This window comes from Phacochoerus africanus, chromosome 10 (genome assembly GCF_016906955.1).
Source record: "Phacochoerus africanus isolate WHEZ1 chromosome 10, ROS_Pafr_v1, whole genome shotgun sequence".
In the NCBI taxonomy this organism is placed as follows: Eukaryota; Metazoa; Chordata; class Mammalia; order Artiodactyla; family Suidae; genus Phacochoerus; species Phacochoerus africanus.
In genome coordinates, this window is record NC_062553.1 from 120,789,968 (window position 1) to 120,813,052 (window position 23,085).

General features: G+C 39.9%; 1 protein-coding gene across 1 annotated transcript in view; it reads right to left on the reverse strand.

Moving 5' to 3' along the window:
* Positions 1-23,085, reverse strand: part of MTTP (microsomal triglyceride transfer protein) — a 50,216-nt gene continuing 27,131 nt past the window's right edge. The window contains exons 10-18 of the mRNA XM_047798852.1: positions 22,099-22,206; positions 16,950-17,162; positions 15,044-15,255; positions 12,341-12,438; positions 12,123-12,244; positions 10,442-10,669; positions 4,875-4,999; positions 2,385-2,555; positions 1-1,349 (exon numbers count right to left, since the gene is read on the reverse strand). Of these exons, the coding sequence (XP_047654808.1) occupies positions 1,178-1,349; positions 2,385-2,555; positions 4,875-4,999; positions 10,442-10,669; positions 12,123-12,244; positions 12,341-12,438; positions 15,044-15,255; positions 16,950-17,162; positions 22,099-22,206 (1,449 nt within the window). The 3' untranslated portion in view covers positions 1-1,177. The remainder of the gene's footprint in view (positions 1,350-2,384; positions 2,556-4,874; positions 5,000-10,441; positions 10,670-12,122; positions 12,245-12,340; positions 12,439-15,043; positions 15,256-16,949; positions 17,163-22,098; positions 22,207-23,085) is intronic.

Sequence of the window (23,085 nt, forward strand, 5' to 3'; positions counted from 1 at the left end):
TAAGAATTCCACGTATTTATTTTATCACATATCATTTTCAATTTACAACCAATGGCAGTCTAGCTAAACTTCCTCTGTGTGTGTGTGTGTGTGTGTTTAATGGACAAGTGAGCACCTGTTGTCCATTTGGGGGCTTTCACTATCAACACATGTATCTGTTTTATTAATAAATATTTGAAAATGGTTAACAGGGCTCTTTTAATTTGCACAAATAGAGACATTCTTTTTTTGACTTCATATTTTAGAAGTCCAAATGCATCAGTTTCTCAAAGCGTTATTAAACTCTTTCAGCCATTCTGGCTTTTCTAGATTGTAGTCCAACATACTAGAACTTCCACCACAAAACAAATGAATGAAAGATAAAATGATGAATATTTGAGAATGTCCCTTATAAAGGACCGTGGACCACATTACAGTCCCAAAGCGACACAGCCCAAGAAAAAAATAAAATGGAGTCCTGAAATTAATATTTCTAATTCTTTCATGTTAAGTCAAATAGTTTTGTAGGGCAGAAGGCAGAGGACTGAAAGACTTTGTTCTGGCAATCTAACTATACAGACAGCAGAAAAATGGGGTTTCATGTGTTAATTCTGTGTGCCTTCTACATCAATGCTTCATTAAAAACAACCGCCGAAGAGAGATACACTAATTCTTGAAGTTAGTTGACAAAAGCCTTTAAAAGTCTTGTCCTTATCTCCCACTCCCCCAAAAAGGAAAAAAAAAAAAAGTCTATTTTTCCTTGATGGTCCAACATGTTTGGTAGAAACAAGCCATGGAAGCTTTTACCGAGGACTTCATGTACATTGATTGAAAATTGTTGAAACAAAACTGGGTTCTCCTGAGATATATGTATGCATTTTGTTTCTTACAAACAAGGGTTTCTTCTTAGGGTAGAACTATTTTCACTGTACTAAATGTGATTTGAGAGAGAGAAAAAAAAAAAACCCCAAAAACAAAAAACTAAGAATGCTACCCAAAGTGTCATATAGGTTGGCTGAAAATGACACCATAAGTAGTATTGAATGATTTGGTTGGTGAGGTTTTTCATCGCTTTTTACAAAAATCTTAAATACAGGAAAACATGTAAACACTGTGCTCTCGGAGAGCAAGTACCTCGGCACGGCGCATCGTACCCCTTCTAGGAAGACCGATTCTGGCGAAACACCCTCCATCAGTTTCAAAACCAACCGCTGGAACTACTCTCTGGTTTAGGAGCAAACACCACTTTGCACATCTCAGAGTTCTCTTGGTGCAGCGGGAATTCAGATCCTGCCACGAGGATTTCTTTCCTTTTCCGAGAGACATAACCTCTGCCTGTGGACAACCTTTCATACTTGGTCTCAAATTGCCTGCATAACAACAACAATAGTAAAATCACACACACCCGAAAGTTGCCTCACACCGGTCAGAGGCCAGAGCCACATTATTGAGTGAACCTTTGAGGCTTCTGCCTCAAAGCCATTTGAGAAGGGATGTGTGGGCCTAAGATGATCAGCTTTCATTCCCACAAACAGGGTGAATTTTTTTTTTTTTCTTCCCATTTCTTTTCGCACCAGCAGATAGCACTGCACATGCCTGGGATATGGCAGCCCCGCCACTCATTTTTCTGGAATGAAGGATCAAATTCCTTTCAGCTTTTTGGAGGTGTTGCTAAGCTCTGCAGGCTTTGGGATGTCCCCCACCCCTCATTCCAGGAGCCCCACCTTGAGAGTGAGTCGGGAGCAAATCCAGCTGGATTTCAGCTGAGAAGGCTGGCAGGGAAAACTCCCTAGAGCTCTGGCCTGAGGGAAATGGAGACCCAAACCAGTTAGCCTTGTGCTAGTCACTGAATTTTGACCATTGGAAGGTTGATTTTTAAAAAAAATGTATTAATGGAAGTTTGTTCTAGACATAAGTTAGTAGAAATTAGTAACAGCTTAATATGCTGAATTTAACCTATAATCCTATCTTCTGCAAAAATACAATCTGGTCATATTTGTCCTTATATCATCTAGCCTTCCTTACATGGATCGTGAAATATTAATAAAACAAAAAAGGTGCTCAGCTCTGGCCTACTAACTGATCACAAATACGCATCTAGTATTTTTGCTAAAACTATGTGGCAACTCTTATGGTAAATCAAATCCCTTTGTTTCCTTGATAAATTATCTTGGATAGAATATATTATCTCTGTAATAAACTAGTCATTCTAGTTTCTTGGTATCCTAGAAACTGGCTTTTCTTTCAGTCTTAACAATTACTCTTTTAGTCATTTAAAGACTATTCATGTTGTTCTGGGTTTTTACCATTTTCCTTTAATTTCTAAAATGGAAGACTCGAAATTGGGTGCAAGTTCCTGATACCTGAGGATAGCCCTGGAATATTCCACAAGCACCACTTCTTACCTGTACGGAATTCCATCCCTGTCCATCTGCAGGCAAACTAAGAATGGGTACTGAGAAAACTGCACTGTGGAGATAAACTCCAAGCCGGCTTCTGTTTCCGCGCTGATTTCCAGGCCAGCTTTCACAAAAGAGGAGTCCACTGTGATGTCACCAGTTATTACCACGGTTACCCTAAGAATTGAGCAAAACAATCCGTTAATCACCTTTAACTGAGCTGAACTAAAAGCTATAATCTCACAGAGTCTGAATTTCTGATGCTGATAACCAGAGGGAAGCACTTATGGGACAAATAGGTGATCTAAATGTGCTTAGTGTTCTCTTGGGAACCAGGGCCTGGTTTGTCCCAGGAAGGGGACAGTGAAGGTTTGCCCTCCCCCTAGTGGTCCCCCCCCCCGCCCCCAGCCTTCAATTCTAGATGAGGGAATGAAATCTCTATCAGGCACTAAGATTTGGTTTGGGCACACCAAGAGCCAAGATGAAAACATGGCTGGGGCCCAGTCCTTTCAGGAAGTCAGAAACACCTGAGTTTTCTTAAAATGAAGCCTAAACTCACCAAGAAGATGGTTGATGTTTCTGATGATTATCTTGCTAACTAACTCCCTGTCGGCTTCTAGGTAGCATTTCAATTCCATTTCATCACTTTCTCCAAAGGAGCTCTAGTGACAGAACTCTATGGTTGGCAAGATAGTTGAAAAACATACAGTATCACAACAATTCCTACAGCACGTACAATGGGTGCTCCAGAAAGGACAGATATTATAGATTCTCCAAGGATCACCTGGAGACCCGGATAGACAGGCCTTCAATTGACTAGGATGGTGCTTGAATGAAAAGGAAGTGGAAAAACAATCCTAGCAGAAGGCCTGCCTCTAGGACCACTCTAATTTAACTGTAGACTTTAGATGAAATCAGAGTTGTATGTCCATGCTCTTTTGATGGGGCTGCTAATTTTTGCTGTGCAACTCACAGCACACCTGCTCCTATGGCTGGTGTAAAAGTAGGTCAGAGGTAGTACTGTGTAAACCCCTGAATCCCTTACCATACCTTCTAATATCTTCCACTCAACAAAGGCTTAAGAGATTTTTTAAATGAACACATGGAAAATGGAAGATGAATTGGCTACAATGTGGACACTGGTTGATCTTAGGGATACTGTGTCCCTTTCAAAAAACAAGATATTTTTTGTTGTTGCTGTTGTCGATTTCCTTCTGTAAATAACTCAATTCCATTTAATGTGAGGAAACTTTTACCTAGAAAATACATCAGGAAGCAGAGCAAGGAGACCGATTCAGTGGGAAGCCCTAAACTAGATTGCTTATCCCTCTGAGAACCTCTCCTGTTTCTCATTCTTTGTTTCCTTTTACTAACACTGTGGGTCACCTTTCATGTTAAATGTGCCACTTTTTGATTGTTCTCAACTCCTTCATTCATTGATCAAAATAAATTAAAAATCTAATTTTAGCATTCCTATCTCACTCCTGCCCCCCTGTATTTTTAAATATCCAAAGAGATAAAAATCAACTGCATTTCCATTTTCTTTTCTTTAGCACTATAACAAACATAAGAATAATTCTTTTGATTATCACACTGGTTCAAAGATATTCTTTTATGTTCAAAATAAAACACTTCCATTTGATCCAATAGGTTGATTAGAGAAACTAAAGGAGCTGAGAAAACTGGGTTTAGAAAAATGAACACTAATAAAAACACTTAAGGATTCATAGTGTTTGACTTAGTTCTGTGAAAAAGTGATCTTGTTTTTCTCCATTGAAGACAGTAAAAGAAGCAAGATTATAAATTCCAACAAGAGGGATAAAAATTTGCTTGAAAGTGGGTTAAGGAGTCAATGTTGCCTCTGTGAGGATGTGGGTTTGATCCCTAGCCTTGCTCAGTGGATTAAGGATCCCGCATTGCTGTAAGGTATGGCCATAAAAAAAATTAAAAAGTAAAGTTTTCTTTCTTTCTTTTTTTTTTTCTTCTTTTTTTCTTTTTTTGTCATTTTAGGGCCGCACCTGCAGCATATGGAGGTTCCCAGGCTAGGGGTCTAATCGGAGCTGTTGCTGCCAGCCTCTGCCAGAGCCACAGCAATGCCAGATCCCTAACCCACTGAGTGAGGCCAGGGATCGAACCTGCAACCTCATAGTTCCTAGTCGGATTCGTTTCTGCTGCGCCACAACGGGAACTCCAGTAAAGTTTTCTGACAGCACTGTCACCTACTACAGTGGGATACCAAGAAAAGATAAACATCTTGTCCACTGGGCAGGCTGTCCATGGATGTCTTTAAAAGCAAAAAATTCTTGGCAGAGTCCTATTAAGTACCTACCTTTCCATTCCAAGAAGCTATGGAAATAATGACTTCCCATGGTTATTTCCTACTCTGTGATTGATAATTACAAATATAAAGCCTAGGTTTTGATAGGTCAGAAGGTTAAACAATTCCAAAAACCTATCTCTGCGGTTCTTTGCATAGAGCATTAGACTTAAGCTTACCGATTTTTCACTCGGGTCTTTGACTCACGATACCACAGACTAAACTCCATTGAACCTGAAATATCAATAGCTAGACCACCCTGGACCTCCATATTGGCCTTAAGTCCAGATTGCAACTGAAGCTCCTAGAAACAAAAATGTATAATAATAGTCAGAAGGAGGAGGAGAAGAAAAAGAGGAAGAAGCACAAAATTTGGCCAGCCCCTTTCCAAAGGCACATTCAACCTCCTGCTCTACATAATGCCACTGAGTTGTGTTAATGTTGATGTCTTTCTCTAAGCTTGGAAACACATTCGAATCTTAATCACCAGAAGATTACTGATGTGCTAAATCATTTAGTCAATTAAAATACTAAAGTAGAGTCCATTGAGAAGGGGCTTTCTTTCCATCCTTGCCGCACTTTGGAAGGGGCCATGTTTCTCAAACAAATTGTTTGAGAAACATGGCCAAATTGTCAAATTGTTCCCTGACAATTAACATGAGCATCCAGGGAATGTGTTAGAGATGCAAGCCCCATACCCACTGAGTTAGAAACTAATAACTAATCTGACCCCAGAAATCTGCGTTTTACTAAGCCCTCATGTGATTCTGATGCACCCAAATGTGAGAACCACCAGACTAGGGAAAATGAAGGCATCTCCGTGAGGAATCCCGTGTGGCTTTGGGGTGGGGGTGAGAGGTGGGGACAGATGATCTCTCGAAGTTCTTTAGCACTTCTGTAGTTATGTGCTGTGTCAAATATAGTAAACTGCATCCCGCTGGCAAATGAAAGGCAGGATGAAAACTGCCAGAGCAGTCTCCTAGTTCCAGGGATTGCCTAGGAAAGGAAAGCTAAGGCAAGGCAACTTAACTAAGCCTTTATACTTTATTGTTCGACCTTTGAAGTGACAACAAAATAACAAGACCAACACAAACTCCAAAGCATATTCCAGAGGACAGGATTCATTTATAAACATAGTCCTTCCTCAGCAATTCTGTAGTTGTCTGAAACCCATTGTTTTATGCTGTTTGCCAGCATTTACACTTTAATTCTCACAATTTCTATATACATTAGATGGGGTGATGCTGGCTGAAAACTTTTGCAACTGGATTAGAATCAGATTGCCTGGAGACAGTGTGGGAAATGATAACAGTTCTGGGAAAAAGGCTCAGTACTCTTAATTTTGATATTCCTCCAAAGATCTTAGGTTCATGGCAACTGGCAGCATGACTAACTTCTTTATGTAACTGCCCTACTCAGACCAAACAAGCCATGCTTTCTTTCCCCAACTATGAATGCCACGATTTCACTTTCTAGAAAGGATTGTGTTGATCCTTGATTTCCCTGACTTCTCTCTACTTTGCAAAAATGAGGCAAGAAATCCCAGTCACAGAACTTGATTTACTGGAAAAAGTCTGAATGGGGCAGGAAACTACCTTCAGTTGGAAAGACACTTGGATGAAGGCATGAGATTCTCCACACCGGGCTCAGGACGCATTAGGAAAGAGCCCTGAGGATCCTTACTGCTACATTAGGTCTAGAACGGGATGTTTTGTTGTAAGGTGCGGGGGGTTCCTCGGGCATCATAACTAATCTGAAGGAATACACAGTATCCTGACAAAACCACAATGACCATGTCCTAATGGTAACCTATGCTCTAAGCTGCAGAATCAAGGTATGCACTCTAATTGTGATCATTTCCAAATAAACCCTACTGGGTGCCAGTCTTTCTTTTCTTTGGCTCATGTTCTCTGTTTCCAATTGGAACACGATAATCTTGTTCGCCAACTCAGCAGAGGTCCGTGACATGGACTTTGGCTTTCCCACTGACGTACATTATGTAGATGTCAAAACACACCAAGTCCCATGGAAAAGAACATTTCACGGCTACTAGACCATGTGCCTTTTGTGGGGAGAGAGCATTTCCACTGCAGTGTGGGTTTTGAGGAACACCTCAGCTTTCTGGGAAAACTCCACTTCTCTCATGCCAAGGCATCACAGGAGAATTCTTGTGTATAGTCACAGAGAAATTTGCTTGGACCCCCACAGAAGGACAGACCACGGATCCCTATAGAAGGACACACTTCTCTTTCCTTTGTGAAAAGGACTAAACCACATAGTGCAGTGGTTCTAAGTTATGAAGAGTAAAAAAATAAGGAGAACTTATTATTCACTTCTTGCACCCCCAAGCCTCTATATTTGGTATCTCATTTAACTCCCATACTAATTTTCCATGGTAGGTATTATATCTGAAGATTGGAAAGAAAACCCAGGCTAGGAGATTACATGTGGAGCTAGAATGAATACTCAGACTATTTCTAGTGGGGAAACTTTTCTAATACCATACATGGCTATCATGAAATTACAGTTCTTGTTTGTCTCCTACTGCGCGAGGAAGCCTATTCTGAGAAATATTGCAAAAAAAGATAAAGCATAGGGTAATGTCCTTGTTTGACCCAGAGCACATATTTATTTAAATTCTTGCCTATAGGCTAGAAGAACAAGATGCTGGAGCTTTGTATTTGTTGCTCATATGACCCCTTTGATCTTTTACTTTTGGTCCCACGGGTTTTCTTATAGTTCAGACACTGATATTTTGACAGCTCATCCCATTGCTTCCATTCAGGAAAATATGTTCTGGCTAAAGAGGATCCCCCTATTAATCTAACTTTATCAGACATCCTTCTCTGAAGACTAATCCAATTAGCTGAAAAGAGAGAGAGAGGAGGGTGAGCACAGAGTAATTCCATCTGCCCTGGTGGCTGTGACAGGCCATCCACTGCCAAAATTTCCTCCAATGTCAGCACTTGACCTAGAGTGGTATGTGCCTCTGTAGCTGGGATGGCATTACTGGAGTGCTCTGCAGAGGCAGGGAGACTCAAACAGCTTATTTGTATATAAACCCACATCTGCTACGTACTCCATTCTAACAAATGCTGGCACTAGGTTCTGTTTAATAGCTAAGGGAAGATCTCGCTCATAGAATGTGCCCATGGTGCCATGGCTTAGTGAATAGAAAAAACCTTACAAGATCATGTAGATCAGGGGTTGGCAAACACTGGCCAGCAGGCAAATCTGGCCCTCTGGCTATTTTTGTAAATAAAAAACTTATTGGAGCAGTGCCATATTCATATGTTAATATACCACTCTACAATGAGCAGAGTTGAGTAGTTGCAACAGAGACCCTTGTGTCTTACAGAGCCTGAACTGTTTACTTTCTGCCCTTTACATTAAAAGTTTGCTAGCCCTGCTCTAGATTACCACTATGTTTGCATCAAGTTTTATAACTCAATTCAGACCCTTAGGTATTGTTGATGGGTAGGTGAGTCCAGACAGATGGTACTGAACTGTAATTATTCCTGCATCTTCAAATGTGGACTACTTTCTCAGCGCTCTTAGGCATTCTTCAGAGATGTTCTTTCATTAAGAATGCATCTCCCCAGGAGTTCCTCTGTGGCTCAGTGGGTTAAGGACCCAACTATCACTGCTGTGGCTTGGGTCACCCCTGTGGCACAGGTTCAATCCCTGTCCCGGGAACTTTCACATGCCACAGGCGCAGCTGAGAATTCTTTATAGAGAATGCATCTTCCCAGCGATGCATTGGAATATACACATAATACTGCAATGGAAATGTGCATTGTAAAATTCTGATATAAACTGACAACAATTTTTCATGCATAAGCTCGAGGATTAAGGTATGAGAGCCATGGCTGATTGTCCTTCTCTTCATTCATATTTACAGAAACACAATTTAGTTCAGAGTGTCAATCCCACCAGTGAGAAACTATATTTACTAGCTTCCCTTGCAGCTAAAGATATTCATAGAACACTGATTTGGTCAATAACAAAAGGACTTCCTTTTCTAGATGCTTATCTTTTGCAGATATAGATAGGGCTCGCAGGAAAGTTCTTGAAAAAGAGTCAGACTCTGCCGCCTCTTAACCTTCCCTCTTCCTTCCCAGAATGAGGAATTAGTGCTAGGAATGCAGCAGTCACCTGATAATCACAAGGTGGCAAACATGATGTTAAAAACCACCAGTAAAGAGGGCCAACCTGGGGTAAAAGAGTCTGGATCCTAATAATACATCAGGGTTTCCATATCAACCCTGGACTTCTACTTCCAAATATTTGTTGCATGATAAAGATCAACCTATTTGTTTAAGCTACCCCCAAATTGGCTTCTTTGATATATACAGCTCTCCTGAATTGTTGTGAGGAATAATAAAGATAGAGAATGAATATTTAGTTCCAACCAATGATGCTTTGGTAGAGTTTTAGTAAATCTAATACTTATAGTCTCTCCCAGATCTTAAAATTTATGATTTCATAACCAGAACCCAACAAATCAAAATCCTCAAAATGATCCAGCAAAGAACAAAGCTGATGAAAACTTTGGATCATCCATTCCAAACGCCTCATTTTATGAGCAGGAAATGCTGGCTTAAAGCTATGAAGTAACTGCCCAGGAGCATACAGAAAGTAAGGCATGGAGGCAAAATTCAAACCTAGGCTATTACTTATTAATTTATTTAACCACAAAAGCAAAAACTTCCCAAGCAAGTCCTATAGTCTGTAAATTTTAATCCAATATCTTATATATCTTTAATATCTCAAATATAAAGTGTAAGGGATCACTTGAATTTCCCATAAGATCCTTATTTAGCAAATGAAAATAAGCCAAGGTATTTAAAAACATCAAGCATCAAGCATTCAAACTCAAAGGTTATTCAGATTAGCCCTCATCTGTTTCTCAGAAAATTCAATGAGGCAGACCACTGCCATCCCACAGTAGCTGCTTCACTTAACTTATTGCACAGAATATAGTATTGTCATATCTTAGTACAGCAGTGTATGATTTGGGAGTGAAGAAAATAAAAAACTATTCCGAAGAATGCAGGTCAAATGAAGGAGAGTACTCTTTTCCCTAACAATGAATTAACCTATGAACATGAGAATTCTGGGCAAAAAGTCTCCATTAGACCTATGGTTGGTGTCAGTGATTGCTTCTGCCTCTAATTTGGCAAGGTCAAAATTATGCACTCCTTGGCTCTTTATCATCATTGTCATAATAAATGATGTCATGTAGTTCAGCTCCTGCTTTCAGAAAAAAATATCATCTAAGCCCTTGTGCCCAGGAAAACCAAGTGGAGAGAAAATGCCATCTCTTGTCTGTTGACTCCTAGGTAATTTTCTCCAGGAATTCTGTTTCTGTGACCATCACTTTCCCTCTCTCTCTTTCTCTCTCTCTCTCTCACACACACACACAATCTCTCCCTCTCTTCCTCCCTTCTTCTCTCCTTCCCTCTCTTAGTTTTATTGAGATATAAACATTATATTATGCTCATGTTGAGTATTTCCTCTTGTGCCCCAACAATGAAAAGATGTCCCAATCAACTAATAAAGTGAAAAGACCCTGTTTACCCAAAGTAAAGGAGAAAAGGGAGAAAGGCAATAATACCAAGAGGGCCAAATGCTTAGAACGTGGGGTCCAAGTTGGGTAGAACCTTGTCTTGTATCCTCCAAGCACAGAGCATGTTTAAGATGTGCCTGGTACATTTAATGAACACTTGCAGAATGAAGGAATTACCTGGGAGTGATCTATTAGCAGAATAAGTCCTTTCACCACACTGATAGGGTCACTGGATGCTGACAGCATTTTGGACATCAAGTCACTGTATCCGTTGAAAAAAGTGACAGGTCTGAGCTGAACATCAAAGAGGAGAGGTGACAAGCCAGCATAGGAATCAAGGTTCTCCTCCCCTTCATCAGGAGTGGCTGCAATTAAGGCCTCCAGTCCTTGGGCTTCAATGACCACCTGGAGAAAACAGATACAGCATTTGTGACATCAGTGCCCTGCCTGCCCTGTATGTGCTGATGAGTGACAGCTAGAGCTTTCCTGGGGATCCAAAACTTAAATATCTGCAGCTGCTACGCTAAAACAAAGCAACTCTCTGCCTGAATAGAAGATGAGCTCCTTGTCTCCCCTGAATCCTCACAGCCCCCGTTTGAGGTCAATGTGATGGTATCCATTGTGCAGCACAGACCAAAGAAAAGCTCAAATGGCAGAGGCGGGACCCACACCTCTTCTGCCTGAGTACAAAGACCAGGAGCATTCCATCTTGTGGTGTCATCCTGGAGACTCCTCGTCTCTGCAGAACAGTCCAACACAGTGGATGGGCTATCTTGCAGAGCCCCTAAAAAGAGGTGGAGTCGACCTGGGGACAGTCGGCCTCCGTCTGCACTGTGAGAGGGTGTGGAATTCTCTGAGCCATGACCTGCCTTTCCACATAAAACCTTCTCCAGTCTGAGGAAAGATGATGAGCACGGTGAGGGGCTCCCATCCTGACCTCTTCCACATACAGGAATCCTACATATTCTCTGTCCTTCCTCCCCAGCACCTCAGCCACTGGGCGTTTGGCATTTCAGAGCACATATCAGAAGACAGATGGCGATTCCTCAGGACAGACTACGTGCTATTCTGTCAAGAGTCCCATCCAAGGGTGTAGTGATATATCATTGAAAAGAATCACGTTTACACAGCACAGGATCATTTTAAAAGCTTCAATGAGTTTATTTAGAAGGTTCTAACTTGATATGAATAAAAACTAAAAAGAAAGTATATTTCACAATCAGAAAGCCTTTAAAGATTGTCACCAAATCCGGAGGAAAACTAAAGGGATAGAGGTCAGCCACCTGTCACATACCTATGCTTTATTCTTTTTTTTTCCTCTTAGCACTATTGAAAAACTATAGATTGACTCCTTAGAGAAGCATTTTCTATTATGAAAACTTTTATTATGGTGAATCAATCTCTTGACAGAAACACCCAGAGAAGGAAATATATTCTAGAATGAAATATCTGGAACTCCAAGGAATATGTCTATGAATAAAAATGGAATATTTTTAAGGGAAATAACATTAAAAAATACTAATAAAATTTTTTAATTTAAAAATAAAGAAAAAATGGAATATTTAAAAAAACATACGTAAAAAATACTGGCATGATTTGAACTTGGCCAATGTGTGCGCCTTTGCAAAAGAAAAATGGATATATGGCAAGTCCCGTGAATCAAAGCACGTAGGTTGTCAAATTGATACTTTTAAACTTTCTCTGAGACTCTAAACCATACAGCCTCTCATAGATGATGGAATCATGGGCGAGATGGAACTTACTCATTCTATGGTGTTATCATTCGTGTGCATTTTGCTTGACTTTACACTCACTTCTTGCAAACGTCACGAAGCAGAATTCATGGAAAATGCGTTACCTGAATAGCATGAAGAGGCGTTTTGCCAACATACTGAAAGATGTTCAGGTTACTTCTCCTTAGAATGCCAGAACCAGAGTAGAGAATGTCAAGGCTGTAAGTTGATGCCGAATGGGGACCACCTGATGACAAAAAACAACCCCCAAATTTAGCAATAGTCCCAGCAATACCGAGCTGGGGAGGGGCAGAAAGGGAGAACCCCTTTTTGGGTTACATACGTTCTATGTAGCCAGTATAGGCAGAAGAGGATCCACTCTTGGAGAAACGGTCATAATTATGAGCAACCATTTCCTTCAGGACTCGACGGATCATTTTGCTGTAACATGTAAAAGGGAAAAGCTGCATATTCGTTGTCATGGCTGTTTCCCAAGTCAGACTTGGAAAGAACCCAAATCCTTAGTGGAAAAAAGAGGGGGCCAGATTTTTCCTCGTGCCGCTCCAAGACTGGGGAGGTGCCAGCTGGAGTGCCAGCTTCAGGATGAGGGCTTTCCCCTCCATTCCTCAGATATTTGAAATTCAGCTTGGTATCAAAATGACAGGACACCCAGTCATGAAATGCCTTAAGCTGGCTGATGGACACACCTCAGGAGTGGAAAACACGTGTTCTTTGAATCACCATGGTTCTATATTGTCAAATAGTGTATACTTTTAAGGAAAGTTGTACCAAACTGGAGAGGTTGCCCAAAACTTCTTGAAATGTTTTCTTGCACCCTTTAATGTTATCACTGGCTAGTGACATAAAAGAGCAAATTCCCAGGAATTTCTTCTCTATTTCTGTGGTTTTCAATTAAACCAGCATCTCCTCTAGAGTGAGTTTTTTGTTTGTTTGTTTTTGTTTTTTTAGGGCTGCACCTGCCACATATGGAAGTTCCCAGGCTAGTGGTCGAATTGGAGCTGCAGCTGCCAGCCTATGCCACAGCCACAGCAGTGCCAGATCCAAACCTCATCTGGGACCCATCCCATAGCTCACAGCAACGCCAGATCCTTAACCCACTGAGTGAGGCCAGGGGTCAAACCTGTATCCTCCTGGATACTAGTCAAGTTCAGTTCCACTGAGCCACAATAGGAACTCCTAGAGTGAGTCTTAAACTTTACTCCATGCCTCTAGCTTGTCTAAATAGCTAATTAGTGTTGAGATATTCCCATCCCTGACTCCTTCACACGAATCAATATATCAGTAATAATAAAGTTATAACAGCACAGAAAAAAATCAAAACAATCAAAAAAATCCAAACCATCTTTTAGCCTGGAGAAGAGGAAGAGCAGTCCTCAGATATTCAAAGAGCCTGAATGATTAGATCTGTTCTGCTCGGTTCCAGGGATGAAACCGGGGCCATCAGGAAGATTTCAGTTATGCCAAGCAGCAACAGTGAGAGTCTCTCAGCAAGTGAAACTCCTGCCAGTGCAGAGGTGCAAGCAAAGACTGGAAACCACCTGCCAGGAAACTAGACCCCCAGGCTGGAGCGAGATTCCAAGCATGGGGACCTTTCACTTCCCTTCCAACTCTGATGCCTTCAGCGCTGAGAATCTGACCCATGGTGTTCATGATGGCACTGTCATCTTCCCCAGGCTGCTCTCTATCCCCCTGCTTCCTCTTCCCTGGCCCCTGAACCGCTAGGTTTACAAGGCAAGGGCAGCAAATACACTCAGGATCCCCTCATCAGTCTCACAAAAGCAAACAAGCAGAAACAGAGAAATGAAATCCATTTGACTTGGAATACAGCACTTCCGAGAGAATTTGTTTCTTTTCTCCATCACGCATCTGCTCCCTCCTTATTTGCACTGCTCATTTCTCTCTACTTACTCCTCCTGTTTCTTTTCTTTCCTTTTTTTTTTGGCGGGGGAGGAGGGGCTTTTTTGCTTTTTAGTACCATACCTGTGGCAGATGGAGATTCCCAGGCTATGGGGTCTAATTGGAGCTGTAGCTGCCAGCCTACACCACAGCCACAGCAACTTGGATCTGAGCTGCATCTGTGACCTACACCATAGCTCACGGCAATGCTGGATCCTTAACCCACTGAGCGAGGCCAGGGATCGAACCCACAACCTCATGGTTCCTAGTCGGATTCATTTCCACTGCACCATGACTGGAACTCCTCCTGTTTCTTTTTATTTCAGCCTTATTCCTTGTTTCTCTTTCCTTCACTGTTTTACTGCCTCTCCAACCCCCCCCCCCCCCAATTTCCTTTCTCTTTATCTATGTCCCATCTTTCCCCCATGTCTGTTTTTCTTTTCATCTGGGAACCCTCAAATATGATTTTTCCTGAATGTAGTGCTTGGCACATAACTTGGGGGGAAAGGGAAATCCCTTCCTTGGCCCTCTGATTTCAGTGAGGAAAAGGGCCATTAGTGAACTTGAGAGAAGAGACCTGGGAACTGGAAGGGAAGTTCATCCAAGAAAAGTCTGCTGATCCCATTCTGAAGTCTGAACTCTTCTGATCCCATTCTGCACACTTTGAATAGTCCTCAAAGGTGGGTCCTGTCTAAGCTTTTAAACGCAAATGGTAAATGCATTCAATCTGTGATAAATGAGGCTTCAAAGAGCCCTAATATTTGGAAAGTTAAGATGAAAGACCATTTGGTGGGAATTTGCCTCATTTTATTATGCGAGTTATAAAAATAGGCCTATTGAAAATGCAGTTGGACTTTTAAAACAGTGCTAACTTTTGGTAATATACATTACTTCAAATGGGGAGACCTGGAGTGAAAAAATCAAAGCCAGACTTCCAAATCAGAGTACCAAGGTGAAGTTGTTTCATCTGGCCCACAAAAATAGTTTCCTTGTGGGAAATTTGGCAAACTCTTGGGTTTCACGCAACATAGCCCAGCATAAAGACCACACCGTTATTATTAGCCATGTGTGTTCCACACCAGGAGATAAACAGGCTTGGTTAAGCAGAGACAGGGGCACGGTCTCATACCTTGCAGGCATTTCAAAACGTAGGATGTCTTGGACAATGGAGAGCATGTATTTATTCATTTCTTGGGGAAGCTCCCCAATAGAGAGAAGGATGTTTTTTACTTCCATGTAGGACGGATTGTTATTTAAAATAACGGCAGCTGCTGTAGTACGCACAGTCTTTTCGTGAACTTTGCGAGTCTGGTGATATATCCTGTTCATGGTCTTCTTCACCTGTTCATAAGATGTTCCAGCTTAGTTAGTGCATAGCTAGATTTTTTTAATTGATGATGTGGCAGGAAGAGATAATGCTTGTTAAGATAGACATATGCTTCTATATTTCCCACTTTCCTTTGCAATTGGGTGGGGCCGTAGTTCTGGCTAATGGACCATGAACAGAATCACTGTGGGTAAGTTCTGGGCTGAGGCAGTTAAGAGCTGTGTACTTTCTCATTCTCTCTCTTCTTCTACTGTAGGGACCTCAAGGCCACATTTGCCCTTATCTACATTAAGCATAGCATGGATGAGAAGCTGAGATTTTTGATTTTGTTTGTTGTTGCAGCGTATCATGGTATTACCTAACAAACAAAGATTTTTCAAAGATATAACTGCCATATGGTAAAGGGACTCTCAAGAGAGATGGCTACATGAACCTATACTTCCGTATGATGAAGTACCTCAGAATCTTCCCTTCTTTTTTATTAATAGACTACTTTTTAGAGCAATTTTAGGTTCATAGCAAAACTGAGCTGAAAGTATAGAATTCCTACATACCTCCTGCTCTCCATCCCTTCTTACCGCCCTCCCAAACCGCACAACCTCCCCCTCTATCAGTAGCCTGCATTTTGGTGGCACATTTGTTATATCTGATGAACCTGTACTGATACATCATTATCACCCAAAGTCCATAGGTTGGTTATATTAGGGGTTTCTCTTCTTTTATTTTCATTCTTTGTTTTTTGCTTTAATGGCTGCACCTGTGGCATATGGAAGTTCATGAGCCAGGGAGTGAATCTGAGCCACAGCGATGGCAACACCAGATCCTTTAACCCACTGCACTGGGCTGGGGATGGAACCTATGCCTCTGCAGTGATCCAAGCTGCTGTAGTCAGATTCTTAGCCCACTGTGCCATGGTGGGAACTCCAGGGATTTTCTTTTTTTGACAAAACATTAACACAAAAGAAAATTTGCCAAAATAATTACATTGTGTGGCAACAAATAATTTCCTTGGTTACCAGCACTGCCTAATAATATCCAGTGTTTGGGGTTTTGGACTAGGCACTTATAAATTTTTCTTTCATCTTTACTTCCCTCTGCCTTTTTCAATCTCCCCTAAATGTTGACCTCGTTCTCAGGCGTATAGGAGTTGAGAAACACATCTAAGCAAAAACAAGTAGGAAGGGACAGAGCCAGAATTCATAGGTAGGTCTCTCTGTCTCAAAAGCTCATGTTCATAATTATCATGCTTTGCAGTCTTTCAACTTTGACACAAAACTTAGCTGCAAACTGGAAATATCATTCTCAGCAGGTGGTTTATCGCACAGTTTATAAACATTTTCTTCCCTAAGAAAAAGTTTAATTTTGATTAAAATGCAGCTGTAGGAACCAACTTAAGTCAGGTTATTCCAGTGTAGAAAATTTAAGAGCATCTTAAAACTTGTGGAAGTAAAGATATTTCCAAAAAAAATTTGTTTCTTAAAATAAGAGAATTCTCTTCACTATTTATACGTTAGGATACAGGACATTATCTATTCCAAGTGTGAAGCTGCTTCAGAGTAGCGTTAAGTCCAATTATTCCTAAACAAGAAAGAGAAATTATTAATTTGGGAAAAAAGATTGGGCGACTTCAGAGGAGTCTGCATTTGACTCATGATTAGGCATGCTTTGTTCCTTTTCTGAGTGTTGCAAATATTCTTGGAGCATTTACCTCATCAGTTATAAAAGGGGCATCATATCTCTGGAGAGCGGTGACAGCAAGGTGGCTGATGGGCCCTTCTGCTGCCTCTGCGTACTTCAGGAGCAATGGGATGCCCTCCGGAAGCCGGGCATTCTTCAGAGCCAGCAGGTACATCATGGTGTCCTCTTTTTTCTCTGCTCTTTCAAGTCCACCCAGGATTAACTTCTTAGCATCTACCACTGCCTAGGAAATCACATTCTACATCAGACATGTGCCTTACCATCCAAGTAGTAAGCAAAGCCTGGGTAAGATCAGCTTCATTCCTGGATCTAAAAAGACAGCCTAGAGTTTTAGAAAGTGTTGTGCTGGTTGCCTGACTGAGGCACATGATGAAAATGAACAAGTAAAGCTTGATAATGGTGCTTTTTTTTTAAAATAATATATTAATATATTCTTAAGAAGCAGTGAGTATAATTAATAATGGACATATTTATTTATTTTTTGAACACATTCTAAATTATAAAGTTATTTTTTTAAATTCCCTTGTGATTGATTACTCCTAAAACTGCCCATTTATTGAATTTCTAAAGCAATGGTTAGATGGTGCCTAAATGGTGGCCCACACCTCTTCTTTAGGTACCACTTTAGTGAAAGCACACAGGACTTAATAGGAAGGCTTTGTTCTAAATGTTTAAAAAGTGCTTGTTTCCATTTCATTCCAAATTTGATTAATGCAACATACTGTTCAAAAACCTTTCTTAAATGCCTTTTATGGACTAGGTACTTTTTACATATGTTCCTTATCAGAAAAAAAAAAAAGGTCTTTTTTATTTTGTTCAGCCTAGGGGGAAAAAAAAAAAGAAATTGAGTACAGGTTAATAGTTTAATGGAAAAGCAAATTAGAAATAGGGACATATAGGCTCTCATTTTACCTTTGCTACTACGTACGTGTCAGGGGCTTCAGTATTGTCTTTAAAATAAAGGTTCCTAAGACCTAAATCATCTATAGGATTTATAAACTCTGAAGTCAGGTTGCAGGTACACACCCCCCCACATACACACACACAAAATGGGAGAGATGGGGAGTAGGGAAGATAAGAAAGGTCCCCAAATGGAAAGATGCTAAACTTCAAATGTTATCAGAGGAATGCCATTTCTCAACTATCAGATTGAGTTTTTAAAAATCAAAAAGTTTAATAACATACTTGTTACTGCACCTTGGAAATAGGTATTCTCAGACATTGCTAGTGGAAGCATAAATGTTATGATTCTCATGGAAGATAATTTGGCAAAAGCAAAGCAATCTGGAATTTGATACAATAACCCTAGCTCTGGAGCTCTATCTCCAAAAATAAGAGAAAACAGGCCTAAGATGATTCATTCAAGCATTATTCGTAATAACAAAATAGTGGACACCACTTAATGACCATGCATGTGAGAATCAAATATGGTGCCTCAGTTGAACACTCTATGGCGCACTGGGCAGTTGTAAAAAGAAAGAGGAAGATCTCTGTGAACCAATGTGGGGTGATTTCCAGCATATATTTTTAAGTGGTAAAAATGAGATACAAGAGAATGTATATGGAAAACTATATTTTGTGCAAGAAAAAATAAGAATGTGTACGTACACTTGTTCACTGTAGCAAAAAGAAACAGGAAGGAGAGCCCCAAACTAATGATACTGCTGCCATAGAAAAGGTAGGTGAGAATGGGTGGAGGGGTAAGAAAGGGAACAAGACCTCTTTGAGAATACTTTTAAAATAAAGTTTTGACTTTTGAATCATGTTACTATTTCATATATCCAAGAAATAAAATGAAATCAGCAAGAATGAAAGCTTGAGAAAATTGAATTCGAAGAGAAAGAAATGAACGTGAATGTATGTCAGATTGATAACTAAACAGACAAGAATAGAAAATAATTAATCCAAGCAATGTTTGACCATAGGGCTCTGACTCTATACCTTTAACGAAATACAGTCTAAGGACAAAAAGACTGTGCTGAAGTCTTCCACTTATTTAGATCTGTTTATTTTTTGTAGTGATTTTGGTATTGCAATAATGAAACTATTTTGCACGTATTTTAGGATTGAGCAAATGAAGCATTACACTGATGTTCTTGAGAACCAGTGTTCTCACTGTGGGAGAAGGAAGATAGAATTATGGAACGGTGGAAGGAGAGAAAGAACCTCTGCAGTACTGGATTAGAATTAGAGGTAGTAGTATGAACTCACAATTTAATAAATATAGGTATGTTGCCCATTGCAAGAGCTGAGGTGCAATGGCACTCTAGCAATGAGTAAAAAGTCTTTAAGGATAAAATGTCAGATGTCTGCAACTCACTCTCAAAGCATTCACCAAAATGAAATAAAATGGAATCAGTATGCGAATATGACCCTAAGTTTACAATTGGCAAATCTAGAAGAAGTGAGTATACAAATGTTCATGTAATTGTGCTATTCTCACCACTTTTCCATAGCTTGAATTTTTTCAGACATAAATTTGTAAAAAAAAAAAAAAAAAAAAAAGATGCAGGGAGGTCAAAATGTAAGCGAAAACAAATCAAAAAAAGAAATAAGGTTTTAGTACTCATTGTGACCTTGCCTAACTGCCATTTGGACTGTCTTAGGACAGTAACTTTCATGCGACTGAATGCTGAAAAGCACTTGATAGGATGGCAGGTACTTTGGGGGCAATATATGTATTGTGTGCCCAGTAGACACCTTAAACTTGTAATTAGAATGCATAAAAGAATAGAATCGTTCTACCTGGATATCTTTGATTTGGGCAAAAGGCAGATGAGTATTTCACAACAGAACGTTGAAAAGAAAAATTGAATATTTACTATAGTCCATCTGGCGGCCAAGTCTCATTATCTCCGAAGATGCATTTTTTTTAAAGTTGCCCAAGAATATTAACAAAATTGAATGGCAGTGATAATGAATGTGGATAGTTTACAGCTACCTCCAAGGTCCATTTAAAGATGTGATATAACTAGGGTGATCTCTTATCAGAAGAACTTCAAATGTAATCCTTTGTTTCGTTTCCTTCTCATGCTATATGCCTCCCTTGGGTAATACCATTTTCTCCCAAGGTTTCAGTCCAGCACCTTTTCTGGGCTGCAGATGGGTGTGGCCATCTACCTGTTGGACAACTCACCTGGTGGCCCAAAGGTTTTCAGACATGGCCAAAACAAATGAATAGCCCTACCTTCCTCCCACCCCCAAACCAGGTTCTATAGTAAGTTTGCTTCGGTGGTTTATATCACCATACATCTCGTATCCTAACCTGGAAGCTTAATAGTCATCTGGATCTCCACATCTTTTTCATTCCCCACATCCCATCAGTCACGAAATACTATTGGTTCTGCCTCCTAAATTGCTCTTGAATCTGTCTCCTTCTCTCCCCATACTGCACCTACATTAATTCAGCCCTTTATTAATTCTTGCCCAGGTTGTTGCAAACACTTCTGATCCGATCTCACCAGCCCTGATGCAGCTGACACACAGTCCATTTACCATTTTGCTTCCTTCTAAGTAAAAAAAATCCCGAGGGTGTCATTCACCACCTAAAACCCACATTATTCTCCATTTTCTCTAGAGAATGAAGGCCAGACTCCTTAGCTTGTCATTAATAAAGATCCAGCCTACCTCTCTTCTCCCTTCCCTTCTTTCCTGCATTGCCACTCCTACACATCTGCCCTACAAACATACATATTTTGTGCTCCAGCCCCACGGAATTTCTCACTGTTCTCAAGCACGCCAGGCCCACTTTGAGTTTGGGCCTTTTTATACGTTACTGTATTTCTCCTAGAATGTCCTTTATTCCACAAAACTCTCTCTTCACCCAAAAGACTCTCCTGGGCAATGCTATTTAATATTATTGTTTTGGTGACATCTTCCCCACCAACCCCAGAGTAGTTCATTGCGTCTTCTGCAGTATTCTCAGAGCACTCTTTTTATATTTCAATATTATTGTTTGTCATTTGCATTTGATAAACAATTAGGAGTTCTTTGAGGGTAGCAGAAAATTTTATGTATCTTTATATTAAGGAATAGCATCATGCCTAGCAGAGAGTAAACATTCATTAAATACAGCTGAATGGAGTTTTTTATATGCGAGTTTTGGATTTAGCCAAGACATTTGAAATGTGATTTCTAAAGTGAACCAGCTACTCAAATAATTATGAAAATTGAAAAATATAAGAAGTCATAGTTCTTTGATATCATAAAAACCATACAAATTTGATTTTTGCCAGAATGTAATAAGCAGATACCCAGACATTTTCAATGCCATTGTTTTCTTAGTGACCTTTTGCATACTTAGTTTATATTCTAGTTGTGCGTCGCCTCTTTTGGAACTATTTGGTTTCAAGATACTCTCTTTTTAACAGCAAGCACTCAGTAAGCAAAATAATATAGTGATGTCTTTTGGAAAAAGAAGCAAATTGCTGACAAAGCTGACTACTTAATAAATGTGGATGAAAAAAGACTATATTTTTGTTTATTTAACATCTTTAATCCATTTGTGTTTTAGAAAAATGAGCTGTGTTGGAGATTAATCCATTTAGATTTTCCATACTTAGTTATGCTTACAAAGTGAGGGGTTTGTTTAACTTTAATAAGAAAGATGTTACAACTGATAGTCCACTCAGGCAGAAGCTTTGAGAAAATGAAATTGAAACGGAAATGTAAAGTTCTGAAGTAATTAAAAGTAACGAAATATCCACCATCAAAACACAAAACTGCAAACCACACTTAGAATAGGGAGCAGTGTGCTCTAGGACGTGGCCCTAGAGTCTGATATTTTTTTAAGAACAAGAACTTTATCATACACATCATTCAAAGCTGAGTAGATGGTGAGCATTCAATAAATATATATGGATGGGGGATTGAGAGACGATTCACTTTAGCAAATATTTATTAAACATTATCTATGTCCCAGGCACCATTTTAAGCAGCTGGTATGGAATAAAGGTCCTGGTTTGCATAGAAATTCCATTTCAGTGGGATACAAAAATAAAGAATAAGCATAATAAAAACTGAATTATGACATATGTTAAATGGAAAAAGCAGAGTCGGGGGAGGGGGATTAGGTGTAGCAGTGGTGGGTAGCATGGCGAGTGTTAAAAAGGATGGCCTAGAACTAGAAATGCAACACATGAGACTGGATTTGCACTTACTTTGAGTTTGCAGCCTTCGTTCTGGCACAGCTTCCTAACAAGGGCCCCAATGATGATCATAACGGATTCTCTGATGTCGTTGCTCCCAAAGGAACCTTTGAACTTACTCTATTAGCCAAACAGGAATAAAAGAGATTACCAAAACATTAAAAAACTTCTAAGGGATATTTCTAGCTAAGAAATGAAGTAGCCAAAGCCTAAGGAAATCGTTTTTATGTTCCTGGATTGCAAAATCCGAATTTTGCTTTGGGGACACTTACAGATTCACTGTCTAGCATTGAACGGATCTTTCCAGGTCTGCTCTGGGCACTCCCAAGAGGTTTATGGATTGGGTTCATTGGTCAGTGAATCAAAAAATGGCCTGTAAAATTTTATGTATGGGTAATGAGGGGCTTCATTGGTTTTATCAGATTTTCAAATTAGATTTGCCTTGGAGTTTCCATTATGGCTTAGTGGAAACAAACCCTGCTAGTATCCATCAGGATGTATGTTCGTTCTACCTCTGGCCCCACTCAGTGGGTTAAGGATCCGCATTCCCATGAGCTGTGGTGTAGGTTCTCAGATCTGGCTTGGCTGTGGCTGTGGTGTAGGCCGACAGCTGTAGCTCTAATTCAACCCCTAGCCTGAGAAAAAGATCTTCCCCAAAGATTTTCCAAAAAGATTGTAAACTTTTCCTCTAAATCATAAGTGGATAAGGGCACTTTTTGTTTTTAAATCTTGCAACCAAGAGAACTCTACCTTTTGCTTCCAATATAATTGTTTAATATCAGAATAATTACATCTTGTATGTATGATTTAATTATATCCAATGTACTGTATATTAAATACCATGAAGTTTTTTGAAGTTAAAATAAATCTTTTAAAAATCAAATTCTGAAGCATTACCAATACTTCTCCCCTCTGAAATTTTGTCCTATGTCACATTATGTGATAGATAAACACAATCTTTAAATTTTCATATAGCTTATGTTACTCAGAGGAATTGCA